At 37.1% G+C, this 19,644-nt stretch overlaps 1 protein-coding gene across 1 annotated transcript in view; it reads left to right on the top strand.

Annotated features, from left to right (window-relative positions):
• SUGCT (succinyl-CoA:glutarate-CoA transferase) overlaps positions 1–19,644 on the top strand; it is a 736,947-nt gene that overhangs the window by 140,005 nt on the left and 577,298 nt on the right. The window contains 1 exon segment of the mRNA XM_025381064.1: positions 6,657–6,800. Within this exon segment, the coding sequence (XP_025236849.1) occupies positions 6,657–6,800 (144 nt within the window).

Genomic DNA, 19,644 nt, shown 5'->3' with positions numbered 1-19,644 from the left:
ATTTAATTATCAGAATTATGGAGTTTAAAAATATAACAGCTTTATGGAGATATAATTCATATACTATACAACTCACCCATTTAAAGCGTACAATTCAGTGGCTTTTTGTATACTTCAACAGGTTTTGCAACCTTACTACGGTCAATTTTAGAACATTTTCATCACCCCATAAAGAAACCTTTTAGGCCGGGCGCGGTGGCTCAAGCCTGTAATCCCAGCACTTTGGGAGGCCGAGACGGGCGGATCACGAGGTCAGGAGATCGAGACCATCCTGGCTAACACGGTGAAACCCCGTCTCTACTAAAAAACCCGTCTCTACTAAAAAAAATACAAAAAACTAGCCGGGCGAGGTGGCGGGCGCCTGTAGTCCCAGCTACTTGGGAGGCTGAGGCAGGAGAATAGCGTGAACCCAGGAGGCGGAGCTTGCAGTGACCTGAGATCCGGCCACTGCAGTCCAGCCTGGGCGACAGAGCAAGACTCCGTCTCAAAAAAAAAAAAAAAAGAAACCTTTTATGTATTTGTGGTCATTCCCTATTCCTGCCTCCTCCCAGCTCCTGGCTAATCTACTTTCTATCTCTATGGATTTGTCTGTTCTAGATAGTTCACATAAATGGAATTATATAATATGCAGCCTTTCTCTCATTTAGCATAATATTTGTTAAAGTGCTTTTGTGTATTAGTATAATAGTTTATTTCTTTTTTGTTGCCTAAAATATCTCACCGTATGGCTAGTCCACACTTTATTTATCTGTTATAATTTGATGGACATTTGGGTTATTTCTATTCTTAGGCTATTGTGAATAATGCTGCTGTAAAAATTTGTGTCTAAGCTTTTTGTGAGGACACATGCTTTAATATTTAAAAAAAATTTTTTTTCTTCCCCAAGTTGGAGTCTTGCTCTGTCCCCTAGGTTGGAGTGCAGTGGTGCAGTCTTGGCCCACTGCAACCTCCGTCTCCCAGGTTTGAGCTTCAGCCTCCTGAGTAGTTGGGATTACAGGTATGTGCCACCACACCCGGCTAATTTTTGTAATTTTAGGGGGGATGGAGTTTTACCATGTTGGCCAGACTGGTCTCCAATTCCTGACCTCGTGATCCACCTGCCTCAGCCTCCCAAAGTGCTGGGATTACAGGCATGAGCCAATGCTTCCGGCCCATGCTTTCATTTTCTTGGGTACATACCTACTAGTGAAATTGCTGGGTCATATGCTAACTCTATATTTAACTTTTTGAGGAACTGCCAGACTGTTTATCACAGTGACTACCGCATTTCACAGTCCCACCAACAGTACATGATGGCTCTAGTTCTTCACATCCTTGTTGACACTTGTTATTATCTCTCTTTTTTTATGGTAGTCATATAGTCATCCTTGTGAGTGTGAAGTAGTGTTTCATTGTGGTTTTAATTTACATTTCTCTGACAACTAATGATATTGAATATCTTTTCATGTGCCCATTCATCATTTTGTATCTATGTTCTTTGGAGAAATGTGTCCTTAAAACCTCTGCCCATTTTACTTCAATTTTTAATTTTTTTTTTTTTTTTTTTTTTTTGAGGCAGAATCTTGCTCTGTTACCTAGGCTGGAGTGCAGTAGTGAAATCTCAGCTCACTGCAACATCCACCTCCCGGGTTCAAGCAATCCTTTTGCCTCAGTGTCCCTAGTAGCTGGGACCACAGGTGTGCACCACTATGTCTGGCTAATTTTTGTATTTATTGTAGAGATGCAGACTTGCTTTTTTTTTGCCTAGGCTGGTTTCAAACTCCTGAGCTCTAGGAATCTTCCGGCTTTGGCCTCCCAAAGTGCTGGGATTGCAGGTGTGCACCATTGCACCTGACCTACCCATTTAAAAAAAATGGATTATTTGTCTTTTTATTGTTGAGTTGTAAACTCATTGTGTTTTCATTTGCATTTCTCTGGTGTCTAATGATGTTAAGCATCTTTACATGTGTTTAGTGACCATTTGTATATTTTCTTTGGAGAAATGTCTATTGAGATCTTTTGCCCATATTTAAATTAGGTCACTTTTCTTGTTATTTTTGCATTGTAAGTGTTCTTTAAAAATTCCAGGCTGAGTGTGATCGCTCATGCCTTTAATCCCAGTACTTTGGGAGGCCCAGGCCAGTGGATCACTTGGGTCCAGGAGTTAAAGACCAGCTTGGGCAATGTGGCGAGACCTTGTCTCTACAAAAATTAACTGGTTGTGGTGGTGTGTGCCTGTGGTCCCGTTACATGGGAGGCTGAGATAGGAGAATTGCATGAGCACAGGAGGTGGAAGTTGCAGTGAGCCGAGATTACACCATTGGATTTTGGCCTGGGTGAGGGAGCAAGACTCTCAAAAAAAAAAAAAAAAAAAAAAAAAAAAGGAAATTTTGTACGAATTTCTTATCAAGTACATAATTTGCTAAAGTTTCTCTTATTCTGTGGGTTGTCTTTTCACTTTCTTGGTAGTGTCCTTTGAAACACATGGTTTTAATTTCAATTATGTCCCATTTATCTATTTTTTCTTTTGTTGCTACTGTTTTTGATGTCATATCAAAGAAATTATTGCCAAATCCAAGATCGTAAAGATTTACGTGTATATTTTCTTCTGTTACATAGTTGTAGCTCTTATTGTTACAATTTTTGATCCATTTAGAGTCAATTTTTGTATGTACTACAAGGAGGGGATCCAACTTTATTATTTTCACCATTTTTTGTAAAGACTCTTACAACTGAATTGTGTTGGCATACTTGTCAAAAAGTAATTGGAAGTAAATGTGAGAATTTTTATTGTTTATATGTCTGCCTTCCAACAGTACCATGCTGCCTTTACTACAGTAGCTTTGTAATAAGTTTTGAAATTAGAAGTTATGAGTCTTCTAACTTTGTCTTTTTCTATATTGGCTATTCTTTGTTTATGGTATTTCCATATGAATTTTTAGGATCAGATTTTATTTCTGCAAAAAAGGCATCTAGGATTTTGGTAGGTAGAATTGCCTTGAACATGCAGAGGAGTTTGGGAAGCATTGCCATATTAACAGTATTAAATCTTCTGCTCCATGACTTTTGGTTTATTTTTGTCTTAATTTCTTTCAACAATATTTTATTATTTTAAAAGTATAAATTTGTACTTCTTTTGTTAAATTTATTTCTAAGTGTTTTATTCTTTTTGATTCTATTATAAATTGAATTGTTTTATTTCATTTTTTGTTTGTTTATTGCTACTGGATAGAATACAGCTGATGTTTGTTTATTGGCTTTTATCTTGCAATCTTGCTTAACTCGATTACTAGTTCTAAGAGTATTTTAGTGGATTCCTTAGGACTTTTGATACGTAAGACTGGGTCATCTGCAAATTGAGATAGTTTTACTTCTTTCTTTGCAATCTAAATTCATTTTATTTCTTTTTGTACCCTAACTGCACTGGCTAAAACCTCCAGTGTAATGTTGAATTGAAGCAGTTAGAGTGGACATCCTTGTCTTATTTCATTAAAAAAGTGATTAGTTAAAAAATTTTTTTCTTTTGTAAAATATATAGGTGGGGGTCTCACTATGTTGTGCAGTCTGGGCTTTAACTCCTGAGCTTAAGTGATCTTCCCTTCAGTCTCCCAAAGTGTGGGATTACAGGAATGAGCCATCGTGCCTGGCCTCTTATCTTGTTCTTGATTTTAGGGGAAAGCATTCAGTTCTTTACCTTCAAGTGTGATCTGGGTTATGATTTTTTAATAGATGCCCTTTATCAGGTTGAGAAGCTTCATTTTTTTTTTTTTTTAGCTTTTTAAAAAATCGATACATAGTAGGTGTACATGTTTTCAGAGTTCATGTGATCATTCCATACATTAATATAATCAGATCAGGGCTGTTGATATACCCATCATCACCTTAAATATTTACCATTTCTCTACTCTAGGAACATTCAAATTATTCCCTGTGAACTATTTTGAAATGTACAGCTTTTTGATGTTAGCTATAGTCACCCTACTGATCTACTGAATAACAATTCTTACTTCTTCCATCTAAGTGTAGGTTTGTACCCACTAATCAACCTCTCTTCATCTCTCCTCCCCCTACCCTTCCCAGTCTCTAGTAACCACTAGTCTGCTGTCTATCTTCTTGAGATCTAATTTGTTAGCTTCCACATCCGAGTCAGAATATGTGATATTTGTCTTTCTGTGCTTGGCTTCTTTCACTTAACATAATGTCCTCCAGTTACATCCATATTGTTGCAAATGACAGGAATTTATTCTTTGCCCAGCTAATTTTTTATGGCTGAATAATATTCCTATCTATCTATCTATCTATCTATCTATCTATCTATCTATCTATCTCATTGCAGTTGTATTTGAAACAGGGTCTCAGTCTTTTGCCCAGACCGGAGTGCGGTGGCATGATCATAGCTCATTCCAGCCTGGAACTCCTGCACTCAAGTGATCTTTGCACCTCAGACTCCCAAGTAGCTGGTACGAGAAGTGTGTGTCACCATGCCCAACTAATTTTTGTGTTTTTTGGTAGAGACAGCATCTTACTCTGTCACCCAGGCTGATCTTGAACTCGTAGCCTCACGTGATCCTCCTGCTTGGCCTCCAAAGTATTGGGATTTATAGGCATGAGCCACTGTACATGAACACATTTTCTTTATCCATTCATCCACTGATGGACATTTGGGTTGATTCCATATTTCCGCTGTTGTCAGTAGTGCTGCAATAAACATGGGAATGCACTTATCTGTTCGTTACTGATTTTCTTCTTTCTTGGATATCTACCCAGTTGTGGAATTGCTGGGTCATATGGTAGTATTATTATTATTATTTTTTGAGATGGAGTCTCGCTCTGTTACCTATGCTGGAGTGCAGTGGTGCGATCTCAGCTCACTGCAGCCTCCGCCTCCCGGGTTCAAGCAATTCTCCTGCCTCAGCCTCGTGAGTAGCTGGGATTACATGTATGTGCCACCACACCTGGCTAATTTTTGTATTTTCAGTAGAAATGGGGTTTCACTGTATTGGACAGGCTGTTCTCGAACTCCTGACCTCAGGCGATCCACCCGCCGTGGCCTCCCAAAGTGATGAGATTACAGGTGTGAGCCACCGTGCCCAGCCTTTAGTGTAGCTTTTATTGAAAAAAAAAAAATCCACGTATGAGTGGATCCAGGCAGTTCAGAACTTTGTTGTTCAAGGGTCTACGTAACTTTGAACTTGTCTCTCGCTTTTAAGACATTAAATAATTTTAAATTCTAATGACAAATTTAATTTTAAATATATTGATTTAAGGCATTACATTACAACTTTTGACAATAATGATAATAGTAAACTGCCAGACATTTCCAAGTTTCATGGCAATATCGTCCTTGAAATTGTATTGAAAAGCAGGGAAAAAATAAGTTTAGCTACTCTACAGTCTCAGTTACTTGCTTTAAACATAATTTTGGAAAATAATACTTTTCAAAACAATTAACATGGTTTATGATGGGATACAAAAAAAGGACAAATTAACTTCTGAAAATGACTCAACGGAAGCTAGAATTAATTAATAAGGAGGTAATTGAATGACTGCATCAACCAGATGAAATGTGAAATGTGAGTTTTTTTAGGTATTCTGTGCCATTTAAGGCTTATCAGAATTAAAGGTAGTGACAAGTAGAAACTGTCTGATATATCAATGATTAATAATAATGTTGATGATAATTTTGATAGGTGATTTTTATTTTGTGTCAAGTACTGTTCTAACATGTTTACATATGGGCCAAGAATTGGATTATCAAATCAGACTGACGTGAAGTGGAGATGTTAATCAATGTTAAGCTTTCCTTATAATTTCAAGAATACAAGCAATCAAAAGGTTCAGGAAAAGCAGAGACAGGTCCAGGACATTGAGAGAGGCCCCCAGATCCTTTCTTACTGCAATAGACAAAACTCTGCGGCCCAGAGCAGTAGATGAAGTCCTTAATGAAATATATGAGTTATTAGCAGGCAGTGTTACAGGCTGTGAAAGATCTCCATCTTATACCCAGATAGTTGCAGAGCTCATGTCCTGTGCCCTGTGCTCCATGTCCCATAACTCTGTAGATTCTCAGTTTATCATAGTAATCCTAATCCAGGGGCAGTCTGCTAAAAGCTTTTTATGGGTAAGTAGTCTTTTTTAAAATTATTATGCAAACACCGTTAGTATTTTTGCCAGCTATTGGCATGCTTATAAGGAGGTTTGACCAGATTTTTTACTTTCTTTCTTTCTTTCTTTTTTTTTTTTTTTTTTTTTTGTGAGAGAGCCTCTCACCCAATAGGAGAAAAACACTGCTTTAACTCTTTCTCCCCAATAAATTAACCCATTTAAATTCAATTAATTTTTTTTTTAGTATAAACAAGATAAAATATATCAAGAAAGAATTTAAAACATTTGAAACATCAGATCGGTTTCTAAAAAATCTTTTATTTTTAGTTTGGTTTAGTTAGGTTAGTAGGCATGGGGGAGAGAAATACACTGAGAATTATATAGCAAATATAAATATTTTCCTATTACCAACAGATACTCACAATAGCAATTTATTTTATTAACTTTTTTGTGTGTGTCTGCACATTTCATAGACAATTCTTTTTTCTATTTCACATTAGAAGATTTGAGAAATCATATAATTCTTTTAATGTTTAATTATTTCTTCTTTCTCAACCCAACCTTCAAATCAGGATGGAGAGCCAGTTCGCCCAGGAGTAGCCATGACTGATCTTGCCACTGGCCTGTATGCATATGGAGCTATTATGGCTGGATTGATACAAAAATACAAAACCGGGAAAGGACTGTTCATTGATTGTAACCTACTGTCATCACAGGTAACAATCCAAATAATATTTCAGATAATGTTATAAAAACTATGTCTGGGTTATACCTTTTCAGATCAAATTCTGTGGTCACATGTACAAAAACAATACAAAAACCAACACAACAACAACAAAAACTGTTTTGTTTTGATGTACTTTCTCTCTCTCTCTCTCTCTCTCTCTCTGTCTTTCTTTCTTTCTTTTTGACGGAATTTCGCTCTTGTTGCCCAGGCTAGAGTGCAATGGCGCGATCTCGGCTCACTGCAACCTCCACCTCCTGGGTTCAAGCAATTCTCCTGCCTCAGCCTCCTGAGTAGCTGGGGTTACAGGCATGTGCCACCACGCTCAGCTAATTTCGTATTTTTAGTAGAGATGGGTTTTCTCCATGTTGGTCAGGCTGGTCTCGAACTCCTGACCTCATGTGATTCGCCCACCTTGGCCTCCCAAAGTGCTGGGATTACAGGCATGAGCCACTGCGCCCGGCTCATGTACTTGTTTTTATTTTAAAATACACGGACCATGAAGATTTTGTTGCAATGTAGACATCATTGTTGAACTCAAATTTTCCAGGCTGTTTTTATTAGAATGTGTCTGTTGCTTCTTGTAAGACAAGAGATATAGTTGCTTCATATGTACCCTATAACTTCTTTTGACTTGTTTCTTCACCTTTTATGTGCCATGAACCCCTTTGGTAGTCTGGTGAAGTCTGGACTTTTCCTTGCAATTGTGTTTTTGAACACATAAAATGAGGTACTTAGGATTACAAAAGAAGCCAGTTATGTTGAAATATATTCAATGGAAAAATCAATTTTCTATTATTAAAAATATAATTTTTTCTAACACATTAAGCCACAATATCTAATAGTGGGTATAACACTATTACAATTTTGAAGTCGTGTTGAAGATAAATGGTATTTCATGGTATCTGTAGTAATTGTAATATGATACAATTGTAATATGATAATACTTATTCGTGATCAAGTCATAGGTACTCTTGTGGTTTGTCACCTACATTTATAATAGAAGAAAATGCTAAATTTTAGTTAGAGGTTGATGAAAATAAAGATATACTTTTTTTTTCACTCGAGTTGATGAACTCCCAGAAATCTGTTTATAGACCCCAGATAAAGAATTCCTGGTTTCCATACTTATCAGTTATGTTGTGCTAAATACTAAACTAGGGGAATAAAAGGTTTAACTCACTGTCAAAATGACATTTTGCCTTCTTTTCACTGGATCAGACCCAGATGCTGTACCATATGTGGAAGTTGATTCTGAATAGATATCCATGATAGAAAAAGAAAATATCTGATTTGTGCATGGAGACATTTTACTGTGGGAAAAACTACTTTCTAGACATAGAGACCCCAGTTGGGAATTTCAGATTTAAAAGGCATACATGGGAAAATAGTAAACTTGGAACACTGCTTTGGATATTTTTTCCTCTTAGGCAAAATTAAGGAGGTATATAGAAATAAAAAAATCAATATAGTTGAAAATGAAATACTACGTATGGGTTTTTACATAACAGTAGCTTCGAGTCACAGTCAGAATTTTAATGTTTCTATAAAAAGGTGAAAGAACTCTGTTCAAATGAATGGTTTCACTCCTTAATAAAGAACTACAGATGTTAGTTATGGGAGGGTGCAGAAAGTCTTTTCTTCCCCTAATTCTAAGCTGTAAGGAACCTGAGGTAGGGTAAGCAACTGAATAACAGTTGCACATCCAATAAGTTTGGAAGCCATGAAGGTTTCATGGGTGTGTAACCTGTGCAGTCATGGGTAGCCCTGGGCTTAGTTAAATGTTCTGCTGTCACTGTCTTGAATTTGTTAATAACTTCCACAGGAGGCCCTACAGTTTTTTTTTACATCAGGACTCACAGATCATGTAGCAGGTCATGGAGTTGGGACTCTACTTAAGTCTCCTGATTTTTACCTAGACTACTTTACTCTAATGTGTAAAGAGTATTGTATTGTTTAGATGAGTATCGTAGAGTTTTCGCTTCTAGCATGTAACTAGTGGTTCACCATGTGAAGGTGTGTATTTCTCTGGGAGTAAGGGTGGGGAAGGTGGAATCACCGCAGGGCCCCTTCAAAGTGAGGGCACAGTAAGGGCAAACTCATGCATATACATACAGGTATATAGTCAGTCATTTTTGGGGTGTGTGTATGTGTGTGCGTGTCTGTGTCTATTTTTATTGTCCATGTTTCTCCCTGAGACTGTAAATTCTATGATGGCTGGGACAATGTTTTTGCTTACAATGGTATCCTCAATGCCCAGCCCAGCCTTTGTCAAAAATTGGTTTTTCCAATTCTTTGAGATCAATGTGAGAACAACTGTTACCAATGGGAATGTCTCGTAACCCTTAGGTTTGCCAGAGAAGATGAGAAAAGATGGTAAACCATTAGAATTACGATAAGTACTCAATAAACAGCTAATGATGAGATTATTTGCTTTTGGCAAACACAGTAGCAGTGATTTGGCCTATTGTACTACAGTTAACTCAGATTGCTAAAATTAGTGTATTTCAGTCACATTAACTATCTTTCTTTTTTTCTTTTTCTGTAAGCTAAGCTGGAGTGCAGTGAGGAGATCTCAGCTCACTGCAACCTACGACTCCCAGGTTCAAGCGCTTCTTGTGCCTTAGCCTCCTGAGTAACGGGGACTACAGGCGTGTGTCAAAACTCCTGGCTAATTTTTTTTTTTTTTTGTATTTTTTGGTAGAGACGGGGTTTCACCATGTTGGCCAGGCTGGTCTTGAACTCCTGACCTCATCACCTGCCCTGGCTTCCCAAAGTGCTGGGATTATAGGTGTGAGCCACTGCACCCGGCCAGGGCCACTGTGCTGAGCAAGAGTTCTGTTTCTTTATCCATAAATTCTAATAGGTGATGGTCTTTTAAGGCAAAGAATATGTCTCTTCATAGACTTGCTACAGCTGCGCCATTCAGAATAGCTTCTGGACTGTGAGTAGTGGTTAGAGAACTTCAAAAGGCAATTGTAACAGATAATTTATTCTACAGCTTACCTGAAGTGCAAGGCAATGCGTGGTAAGAACTTTTTCACTCTCTGGATTCACTGCATCCTGAGCTCTGTTTTTCTCTGTTTGCCTCTGCTTTATTCCTTGTCTCTGTCCTCCCTTTCTTCTCATGTGCCCTTCTCTAGCTTGGGCATCTCTTTTCTCTTCTTTGTCTCTCTCGTCTATCTTTACTTTCCTGTTTTCCTTTCTCCTCTATGCTGTCGACCTTCTTCCCTCTCCCTCCTTTTTATCCATCCTTCCTTATGTGGAACTAAGGTTGTAGCCGTTTTGGTTTCAGATCTTGCATTTTTTTTTTTTTTTAAGGAGATACGGTCTCGTGCTTTTGTCTAGGTTGGAATGCAGTGGTGCGATGATAGCTCACTGCAACCTTGAACTCCTGGACTCAAACAATCCTCCTTCCTCAGCCTCCATAGTAGTTGGGACTACAGGTGTATGGCATTATGCCTGGCTAATTTTTATATATATATATATATATATATATTTTTAGAGATCAGGGGGTCTGACTGTGTTGTCCAGGCTAGTCTTGAACTCTTGGCCTTAAGGGATCTTCCTGCCTTGGCCTCCCAACATGCTGGTATTACAGGTGTGAGTCACTGCATCCAGCCAGATCTTACATTCTTACACCATATTATTCCGAAAAGTTTCAGAATCTTACAGTAGTTCCTATGAGAGAAAAAGGAAGTTCCCTTTTCCTAGAAGTTCCAGAAAGCAAGAACATAATTTCACTGGTTTAAGTGACCATTCCTAAACTGATAAATGGGGCCTGAAAGATAGAACACACTGAGCGGCTTAAGCGATTCCTGGTACTAGAGATGGGGTTAACTCCACCCAAACCGTATGGCTGAGACTGGGGGACAGGTGATTCCTCCAAAGAATGGTATGGTTATTTTTTGGCCAGAAGAGAGGGAAATGGATGCTGGGGAAGCAATCCACAAATATTTACTCTCCTAATGTAGAGGGTTGTTTTTAGGATCTAATGCAATAAAGGATGTGAAAAATACTTTGTAAATCAGAAAATATGATGATGACAAGCATTAATTTTATTCGGTTATTGAAAAAATAATTCACTGTTAGTAATGTGTTGAGATTAAAAAGTTGACTAACAACATAATTATTTTATCATAATTATTATAACTTTTCATAATAGATAAACCTTGACTGACTTCAATTTGTCTTTCAATTTAAGATAACACTTATAAATTCTAGATCCAAAAACCGACCACAACATGGTTAAAATCTACTTTATGTAAATAAGGAGTGCTATTTCTAGGTACTTTTTAAAAAGCATAACAGGAAACTTCACCTTTTTTTAAATTAAAAAAAAAATTCTTTTTTTGGATATAAATGTTCACCTGCATTAAGCAGATAACATTTGAACTTAATTTCAGCTGCCTGGAAAATGAATACAATTTCATGCAGTAGTAAAAAACATACTTTTCTACTCATTTTGATTATATTATATGGAATGACGAATGATTATAACATTGAACATTAGTAGCAAAAAATGAAATTGTTATACTCCTCTTAAAAGTGATCTAGTGTAAAAAAGACAATTTACACCCGATTGGAATAGTAGCTGATTATTAACTCAGAAACAATTGCCTCAGCCACAACAAAACCATTTCAAGTAGTTCATTATAGAGACATGACAATTGCCAGGATGTGGTTTGTAGTGGGCACTACATTTTTTATAGTTTTAAGGCTATAACTTTTAACCCTTTTCAAAAATTCTTTTGATTTTTTTTTTTAGTCTGAATATGATTTAAATTTGTCCAGTCACAACTAACATCAGCATCTAAACAGTGTTCTTTAGATGACATTGGTAAATAACAAGGAAGTGGGTTTGGATGTGGTTCTACTTATTCTGTTGCTCTATTCTTCTTTTGTGGCTTACAGAAATATCTTTTGGAAGTTTTAATATCCTTCCTGTACTTAATTGCAACCAGGCTCCCTTAATTACTACTACAATGAGTTAGTTTTTTTAGCACCATAATTATTTTCACATACAGAATGTTTAGTCACTTTTGATGTCACTATCCTTTACTCACATATGTACATTGATCATATTATATGAACATATTCAAGTAGATACAATTTTAATTCTTATCATTTTGACTGATAAACTTTTGAATCTCAAACAAGTATAGTAATCTAAAATTCATTGTTTTGTGTCCTTAGATATACCTGTGTTTCTAGCTTTTTAAAACAACTCTATATCTTTTAAAAAATAATTTTATTGAGGTATATATTACATATCATAAATATTATAACTTAATGATTTTAGTAAGTTTAGTGAGTTATGTAACCATCACCATTAATCAGGTTTTGATAAGTACCCGTATTGTTACTTCTGGTGCAGGTCTTGCCTATGAGGCTAGAGTGGACAAGTTTTGACTGGGGAGAGATCTGGGACTAGGCTGACTTAGAAGGGGCCCATTATGACTTCTGTGGGCCCTGGGAACTTTTGCCTTTGTGGGTCCTTTCCTTCATAAAAATATTAAAAATTATATTCTATAACTGCATTGGTATAACGATGAAGATAATTCATTATTCTACATTTATTATTATTACACTTTTTTTTCTGATTTTAAATGAAATGAAAATTGCAACATTTTTGTGTATCCTTAAAGTATTGTGGGTCTTAAGCATTGTGCCTACTGTGCCTAATTGATAGATCAGCTCTAGAAGAATTTCCTTGAGAAAAGCCCGTGAATGTACAAATCTGTGAGGAAAGCAGTTGTGTATCCAGGAAGGAAGTAGAGCTAAAAGCTGAGATTGTGTTGAAGCATGAGTATAGGAGGAAAAAGTAGAGAGGCAGCACAGTGTATGACTAAGGAAATTAAGAGAACTCTTCAAAGGGAGTTTTGTTTTTTCTTCCTTTGAGGGAGAAGGAAAAATAGAAGGTTATAGCAGAAAGTTGGGTATGATACTAGCTGTGGGCTTGTAATATGTAGTTTTTATTTTGTTGAGGTACATTCCTTCTATACCTAATTTATTGTAAGTTTTTATCATGAGAAGATGTTGAATATTGCTAAATGCTTTTTCTGTATTCCCTGAGACAATCATATAATTTTTATCCTTCATTCTGTTAATGAATCCAAAGCAGTCTCAAGTAAAAAACACAAAGCTGGAGGTGTCATACTTCTTGATTTCAAAATATAATACAAAGCTATTGTAATCAAAACGGCATGCTGTTGGCATAAAGACAGACGTGTAGACCAAAGGAACAGCACAGAAAGCTCAGAAATAAATACACACAGTTACAGTCAATTGATTTTTTGTTTGTTTGTTTTTGTTGTTTTTTGCAGACAGGGTCTCAATCTGTCACCTAGGCTGTCCAGTTTAGCAGCACAATCTCACTGCAACCTCTGCCTCCCAGGTTCAAATGACTCTGCTGCCTCAGCCTCCCAAGTAGCTGGGATTATAGGCACGAACCGCCATGCCCAGCTACTTTTCGTATTTTTAGTAGAGACAGGGTTTCACCATGCTGGCCAGGCTGTTCTCGAACTCCTGACCTCAAGAGTGCTGGGATTACAGGCACGAGCCACCCCACCCAGCCTGAATATCCAGTTTTACCAATACAATTTATTGGCGAGGCTGTGCTTTCCCTATTGTATATTGTGGCACCTTTGTCAAAGATCAATTGACTGGCCAGGCGCAGTGGCTCATGCATGTAATCCCAGCACTTTGGGAGGCTAAGGTGGGGGAATCATTTGAAGTCAGAAGTTTGAGAGCAGCCTGGCCAACCTAGTGAAACTCCATCTCTACTAAAAATAAAAAAATTAGCCGGGCGTGGTGGCATGTGCCTATAGTCCCAGCTACTTGGGAGACTGAGGCAGAAGAATCTCTTGAACCCGGGATGTGGAGGTTGCAGTGAGCCGAGGTTGTGCCAGTGCACTCCAGCCTGGGTGACAGAGCTAGACTCTGTCTCAAAAATACCAAAACAAACAAACAAAAAACCAAACAAACAAAAAAACAAACTGGATATTCAGATGCAGAAGAATGAGGTTGGACTGTTATCTTACACTATATGCGAAAATCAACTTAAAATGGATTAAAAGGGCCAGTGCAGTGGCCTGTAATCCCAGCATGCAGGAGTATCACTTGAGGCCAGGAGTTTGGGACCAGCATGGCCAATAATAATGAGACCCTGTCTGTACAAAAAAAATATAAAAATTACCCGGGCATGGTTGTGAGCACCTGCAATCCCACCTACTTGGGAGGCTGAGGTAGGAGAATTGCTTGAGCCCAGGAATTAGAGGTTACATAGAATTATGAGAGTGCCACTGAACTCCAGCCTGGGCGACAGAGCGAGACCCTGTCTCTAAATGTAAATAAATAGATAATATGGATTAGAGACTGAAACATAAGACCTAAACTGTTAGACTACGAGAATAAAACATAGGGAAATAGCTTCTTGACATTTTTTTTTTGGTGAAGGTATTTGGATATGAGCCCAAAAAGCACAGGCAATGAAAGCAAAACTAGACAAATGAGATTGCATCAAACTAAACAGTTTCTGCACAGCAAAGAAAACAATCAACAGAGTGAAGAGACAACTTACAGAATGGGAGAAAATTTTTGCAAAGCATATATCTGATAAGGGGTTATTATCCAAAATATATAAGGAACCCAAACAGTTCAATAACAAGGAAAACAAATAACCCCATTAAAAATTGGGCAAACGACCTGAATAGACATTTCTTTCTTTCTTTTTTTTTTTGAGATGGAGTCTTGCTCTGTCACCCAGGCTGGTGTGCAGTGGTGCCATCTCAGCTCACTGCAACCTCCGCCTCCCGAGTTCAAGAAATTCTTCTGCCTCAGCCTCCAAAGTAGCTGGGATTAGAGCTGTGGGCCACCATGCCCAGTTAATTTTTGTATTTTTGGTAGAGATGGGGTTTCACCATGTTGACCAGGCTGGTTTTAAACTCCTGAGCTCAGGTGATCCACCCGCCTTGGCCTCCCAAAATGCTGGGATTGTAGGCGTGAGCCACCGCCCCGGCCAGACATTTCTTGAAACAGGACATACAAGTGGCCAACAAGTATTTGAAAAAATGTCCAACACCATGAAACATCAGGGAAAATGCAAATTAAAACCACAACCTCAAACTTGTTAGAATTGCTATTATCAGCAAGACAGATAATAAGTGTTGGCGAGAGTGTGGAGAAAAAGGAACACTTACACACTATTAGTGGGAATGTAAATGAGTATAGCCATTATGGAAAGCAGTATGGGGGTTCCTTAAAAGAATTAAAAGTAGAACTACCATATGATCTAACAATCCCACTTCTGAGAATATATCAAAGATGAGAAAATCAGTGTGTTGAATAAATATATGCATTCCCATGTTCACTGCAGCATTGGAATCAATCTAAACGTAAATCATCAGATGAATAGATAAAGAAATGTGTTATATATACACAATGTAATATGGTTTAGTCTTAAAAATGAAGAAAATCCTATCATTTGCAACAAGGCATATGAACCTGCAGGACTAAGTGATATAAGTCAGGCACAGAAAGAAAAATATCACATGGTCTTGTATATATGTGGAATCTGAAAAAGTTGAAGTCATAGAGGCAGAGACTAGAATGGTGGTTGCCAGGGGCTGGGGGTTGGAGGTGGGGGCAGGGGGAGATGATGGTCAAAGAGGGCAAAGTTTCAGTTAGATGAGATAAATAAGTTCTGGAGATCTATTGTACAGCAAGGTGACTAGAGTTAATAATAATGTATACTTTAAATTTCCTAAGAGATTAGATCTTAAATGTTCTTATCATAAAAACACAAATATATGAGGTGATGAAGGACTAGACATGGTGGCTTATGCCTGTAATCCTAGTGCTTTGGGAGGCTGAGGAGGATGGATCACTTGAGGTCAGGAGTTCGAGACCAGCCTGGCCAACCTGGTGAAACCCCATCTCTACTAAAAATACAAAAATTAGCCAGTTGTGGTGGCGGGCACCTGTAATCCCACCTACTCTGGAGGCTGAGGCAGGAGAATTGCTTGAACCCGGGAGACAGCAGTTGCATTGAGCCGAGATTCCACCACTGTACTCCAGCCTAGATAATAGAGCAAGACTCCATCGCCAAAAGAAAGAAAAAAAAAAAAAAAAAAAAAAAGAGGAGATGTGTATGTTAACTAGCTTGATTTAATCATCTCACAGTGTATTCATAGATCAAAACATTATATGTACTATCAATATTTATAATTTTATTTTCAATTAAATCAAAAATCATCAATTTAAAATATTGAAAAAAAGGATCTGTTATTAAGATGAGTAATTAGGAAGTTAAACCAAAAAAGGAAAAATCAGATTATTTACAAAGAAAGCTCTAAAGAATTTTTGATACTCTTATCATTTTATGTTGCTGTAATGCTATTGGTTAGGTTAAATGCAAATTGACTTCAATACAAAATATGGTTTGTTGTCTTCTTGAGGAAAACTGAGTGAAATGTAAGTGAATTGGGAACATGCTCTGGTTTTGTATACTGAAGTCATTAGTTATATTCATGGGCATTGCATATTTTTATATGATACGAACTAAAAAGGAAAGTCAGGTCTTCAACTTGTAATAATTGATAATTACTAGTGGGAGGGTACCCCAAAGGAAAAAATAATACAATGGGGAGACATATTTTATGGTGATGTAGCTTAATTTTCTTATTAGATACTTAAAAACACTTTGGAGCTTTCAAATGTTGTAAAACAATAGAAAAATAGTTGAGTTCAAGATATAAAAGAAATAGGAATAGAAAGATCTATTGATGTTAACATGTATTTCCTGAATTTAGATTTTGTCCTTGCAGAACCTAGTAGAATCATGAATTTAATGGACTATTCCTAAAGCTGTGTTTAATGATATCAGAATCATCTTTACTATCTACTTTTAGAGTTAGAACAATTTGTTTTTGTTACTAAGTTAATTAATTTCACCTTTATCTTTGCATTTTCTCAGGTCAGGGAATTTTTTATTTTATTTACTTATTTATTTATTTTCTTTTTTTTTTTTTTTCTTTTTTTTGTAGGGGGCAGGAATTTTATTTAGAATGAAATGTTGCCATCATGTCCTTGTTTGTTGGCTAATCAATGGTGACTATTTACCCATCTTAATTTATGGACCATGTCTGTAAACTAGATCATGTCTCTTTGGTCCCAACTATTATGGCATCATTGTAGCTAAATGATAAATAAACCACCTGCATCAAGCATCGTGGTTTCATTAGGCCCACGTGGATAATCCAGGATAATCTCCCATCTCAAGATATTTAATTTAATCACATCTATGATGTTCCCCTTACCATATAAGGTGGCATATTCATAGGTTCTGGGGATAAGGATGTTGACATCTTTTGGAGACTATTTTCAGCCAACCACGGGTGGTAATATGGAAGGAGGAAAGAGTAGACATAGTAGTGGTTAAACATTGTAGAACATGTCAAGCTTTCTCCTGCTTCAGGCCGTTGCATTTATTGTTTGGTGTGACTGACTGAAAGCCTTCTCCTAGCAGTTGTGATTGGTACTAAATCTGGCCATTTCTTCATACTCCTGTGAAGAATAAACATCGAGTGTGACATTTCAAATAATAACCCTATGTCCTATATAGTTAGTAGGTCCATTCAAAGTAAAGAGTCAGTAACAGGATGTTTTTTGTTTGTTTGTTTGTTTGGCTGGGAAAGAGGGACTTTCTTGGCAGGACATTGGGCCAAGCCTGTAGAGCAGGAGTTGACTACTAGTGCTATTTTGGTGGAATGGTAGTAGAAGCAACACAAGACTGCAGACAGCTTTAATCTTTCTGTCACTTGGACCCGGACTGGAGGGTGGTATTGAGAAGGTTGACATGACTTCTGGAAAAGAGTGCTGTGATTATTATCCTTGTCTGCCAAGGTACAACACTCACTGGGAGGGTGCTGTAAGTTTGCTGATCTTGGCATAGGTGCTGCATTACATAGGCTGTTTATATTCTCTAAAGTTGAATTATTGTGATCAGCATTGAGCAATAGAACTTAATGTGATGATCATATATTTAATTTTTTTTAATCTTACAACCTTGCTGGGCTCATTATTTAGTTCTAAGAGTATTTTAGTGGATTCCGTAGGATTTTTCCTGTGTGAGATTACATCATCTGCAAAATAAGATAGTTTTGCTTTTTTCCTTTCCAATCTGAGTGCACTGTATTTCTTTTTCTTGCCTAACTGCCCTGGACAGAATTCCAGCACAATGTTGAATGGAAGTGGCAAGAACAGGCATCCTTTTCTTGTTCTTGATCTCAAGGCAAAACATTTCAGTCTTTCACCATTATGTATGATGTAAGCTGTGTTTTTTTCCGTGATACTCTTTTTTTTTTTTTTTTTTTAAGTCAAGGTCTCTCTCTGGCACCCAGGCTGGAATGCAGTGGCATGATCATGGCTCACTGCAATCTTGAACTCCCAGGCTCAAGCAATCCGCCACCTCAGCCCGCTGAGTATCTGGGACTACAGGCATATGCCATCATGCTTAGCTAAATTTTTTTGAATTTTAGTAGAGATGAACTCTCACTATGTTGCCCATGCTGGTCTCAAACTCCTGAGCTCAAGTGATCCTCCTATCTTGGCCTTCCAAAGTGCTGGGATTACAGGCATGAGCCATAGTGCCTGGCCTTCCTTGTTACGCTTTAACAGGTCAAGGAAGTACCCTCTGTTCCTAGTTTACTGACTGTTTTTATCATGAAAGAGTGTTGAATTTTGGCAAATGCTATTTCTGTGACTACTGACATGATGATTTGTTTTGTGTCACTTATCCCATTTATATGTTATTTGGTTATTGATTGATTAACAGTTGACATTGATTTTTGTATATTGAACCAATCTTTCAACCCTTGGAAAATTTTCAGTTGGTCAAGTTGTATGATCTTTTGTATGTATTGCTGTACTCAGTATGCTAGTATGTTGCTGAGGATTCTTAGGTTTATATTCATAAGGGATATTGGTTTTTATGGTCTGTAGTTTTCTGATGATGTTTTTGTTAGTTTTTGGTGCCTGAGTAACATTTGCTTCATAGAAAGAGTTGAAAAGTATTCCTTTCTCTCCTGGCTTTTGGAAGAGTTTGTGAAGAATTAGTACTAATTTTTCTTTTATTGTTTGGTAGAATTCATCAGTGAAGCTGGAAAAAAAAAAAAGAAAAGAAAGCCTGGGTTTTCCCCCACTAAACTTTAAACTCATTCTGCTGACTTTTGTGGTTGCCAGGCTGCTAGTATTTAGTTTCTGATGAGGCTGTTGGTTCTCAAGCCTGGTAGAAGTGGATGATAATATGGCAAGTTAAGACGTCACAAAGCTTGCTGGTCTTATTAAAATTCAGATGTTGTTTTTTTTTCCTTGGATAAAAACTCATCAGTTATTGCAAGGCTTTAGTTAATTTCCAGAGTTTTCAAAAATTTGATTTTGAGAATTTTTGCCAGTGTTCTGTTGCTTTTATGGCAAAAGACTTTATTTCATCTTTTTTGAGTGTGCTTATTCCCCACATCTGTAATTTAAAATTCCCTATTAGCCCTGTTAAAAAAATAAAGAGGAACAGATGAGATTAATTTTGATTATATATTTTATTCAACCAAATATATCCAAAATATTTTCCTTTCAAAATGTAAAATTTGTTTAAAATTAATCATTAGATATTTTACTTTTTTCTTATATGATGTCTTTCAAGTTTTATATGTAGTTGTACATTTACAGCACATCTTAATTTGGAATATTGCCATCAAAGTCTCAATAGCCACATGTGGGCAGTAGCTATTGTAATGGCTAGAATAGTCTTAGAACACAGAAGAATGGGCTGATGCTTT

Source organism: Theropithecus gelada, chromosome 3, assembly GCF_003255815.1.
Source record: "Theropithecus gelada isolate Dixy chromosome 3, Tgel_1.0, whole genome shotgun sequence".
Taxonomy (NCBI): domain Eukaryota; kingdom Metazoa; phylum Chordata; class Mammalia; order Primates; family Cercopithecidae; genus Theropithecus; species Theropithecus gelada.
This window is presented reverse-complemented; position numbering and strand designations above follow the sequence as displayed.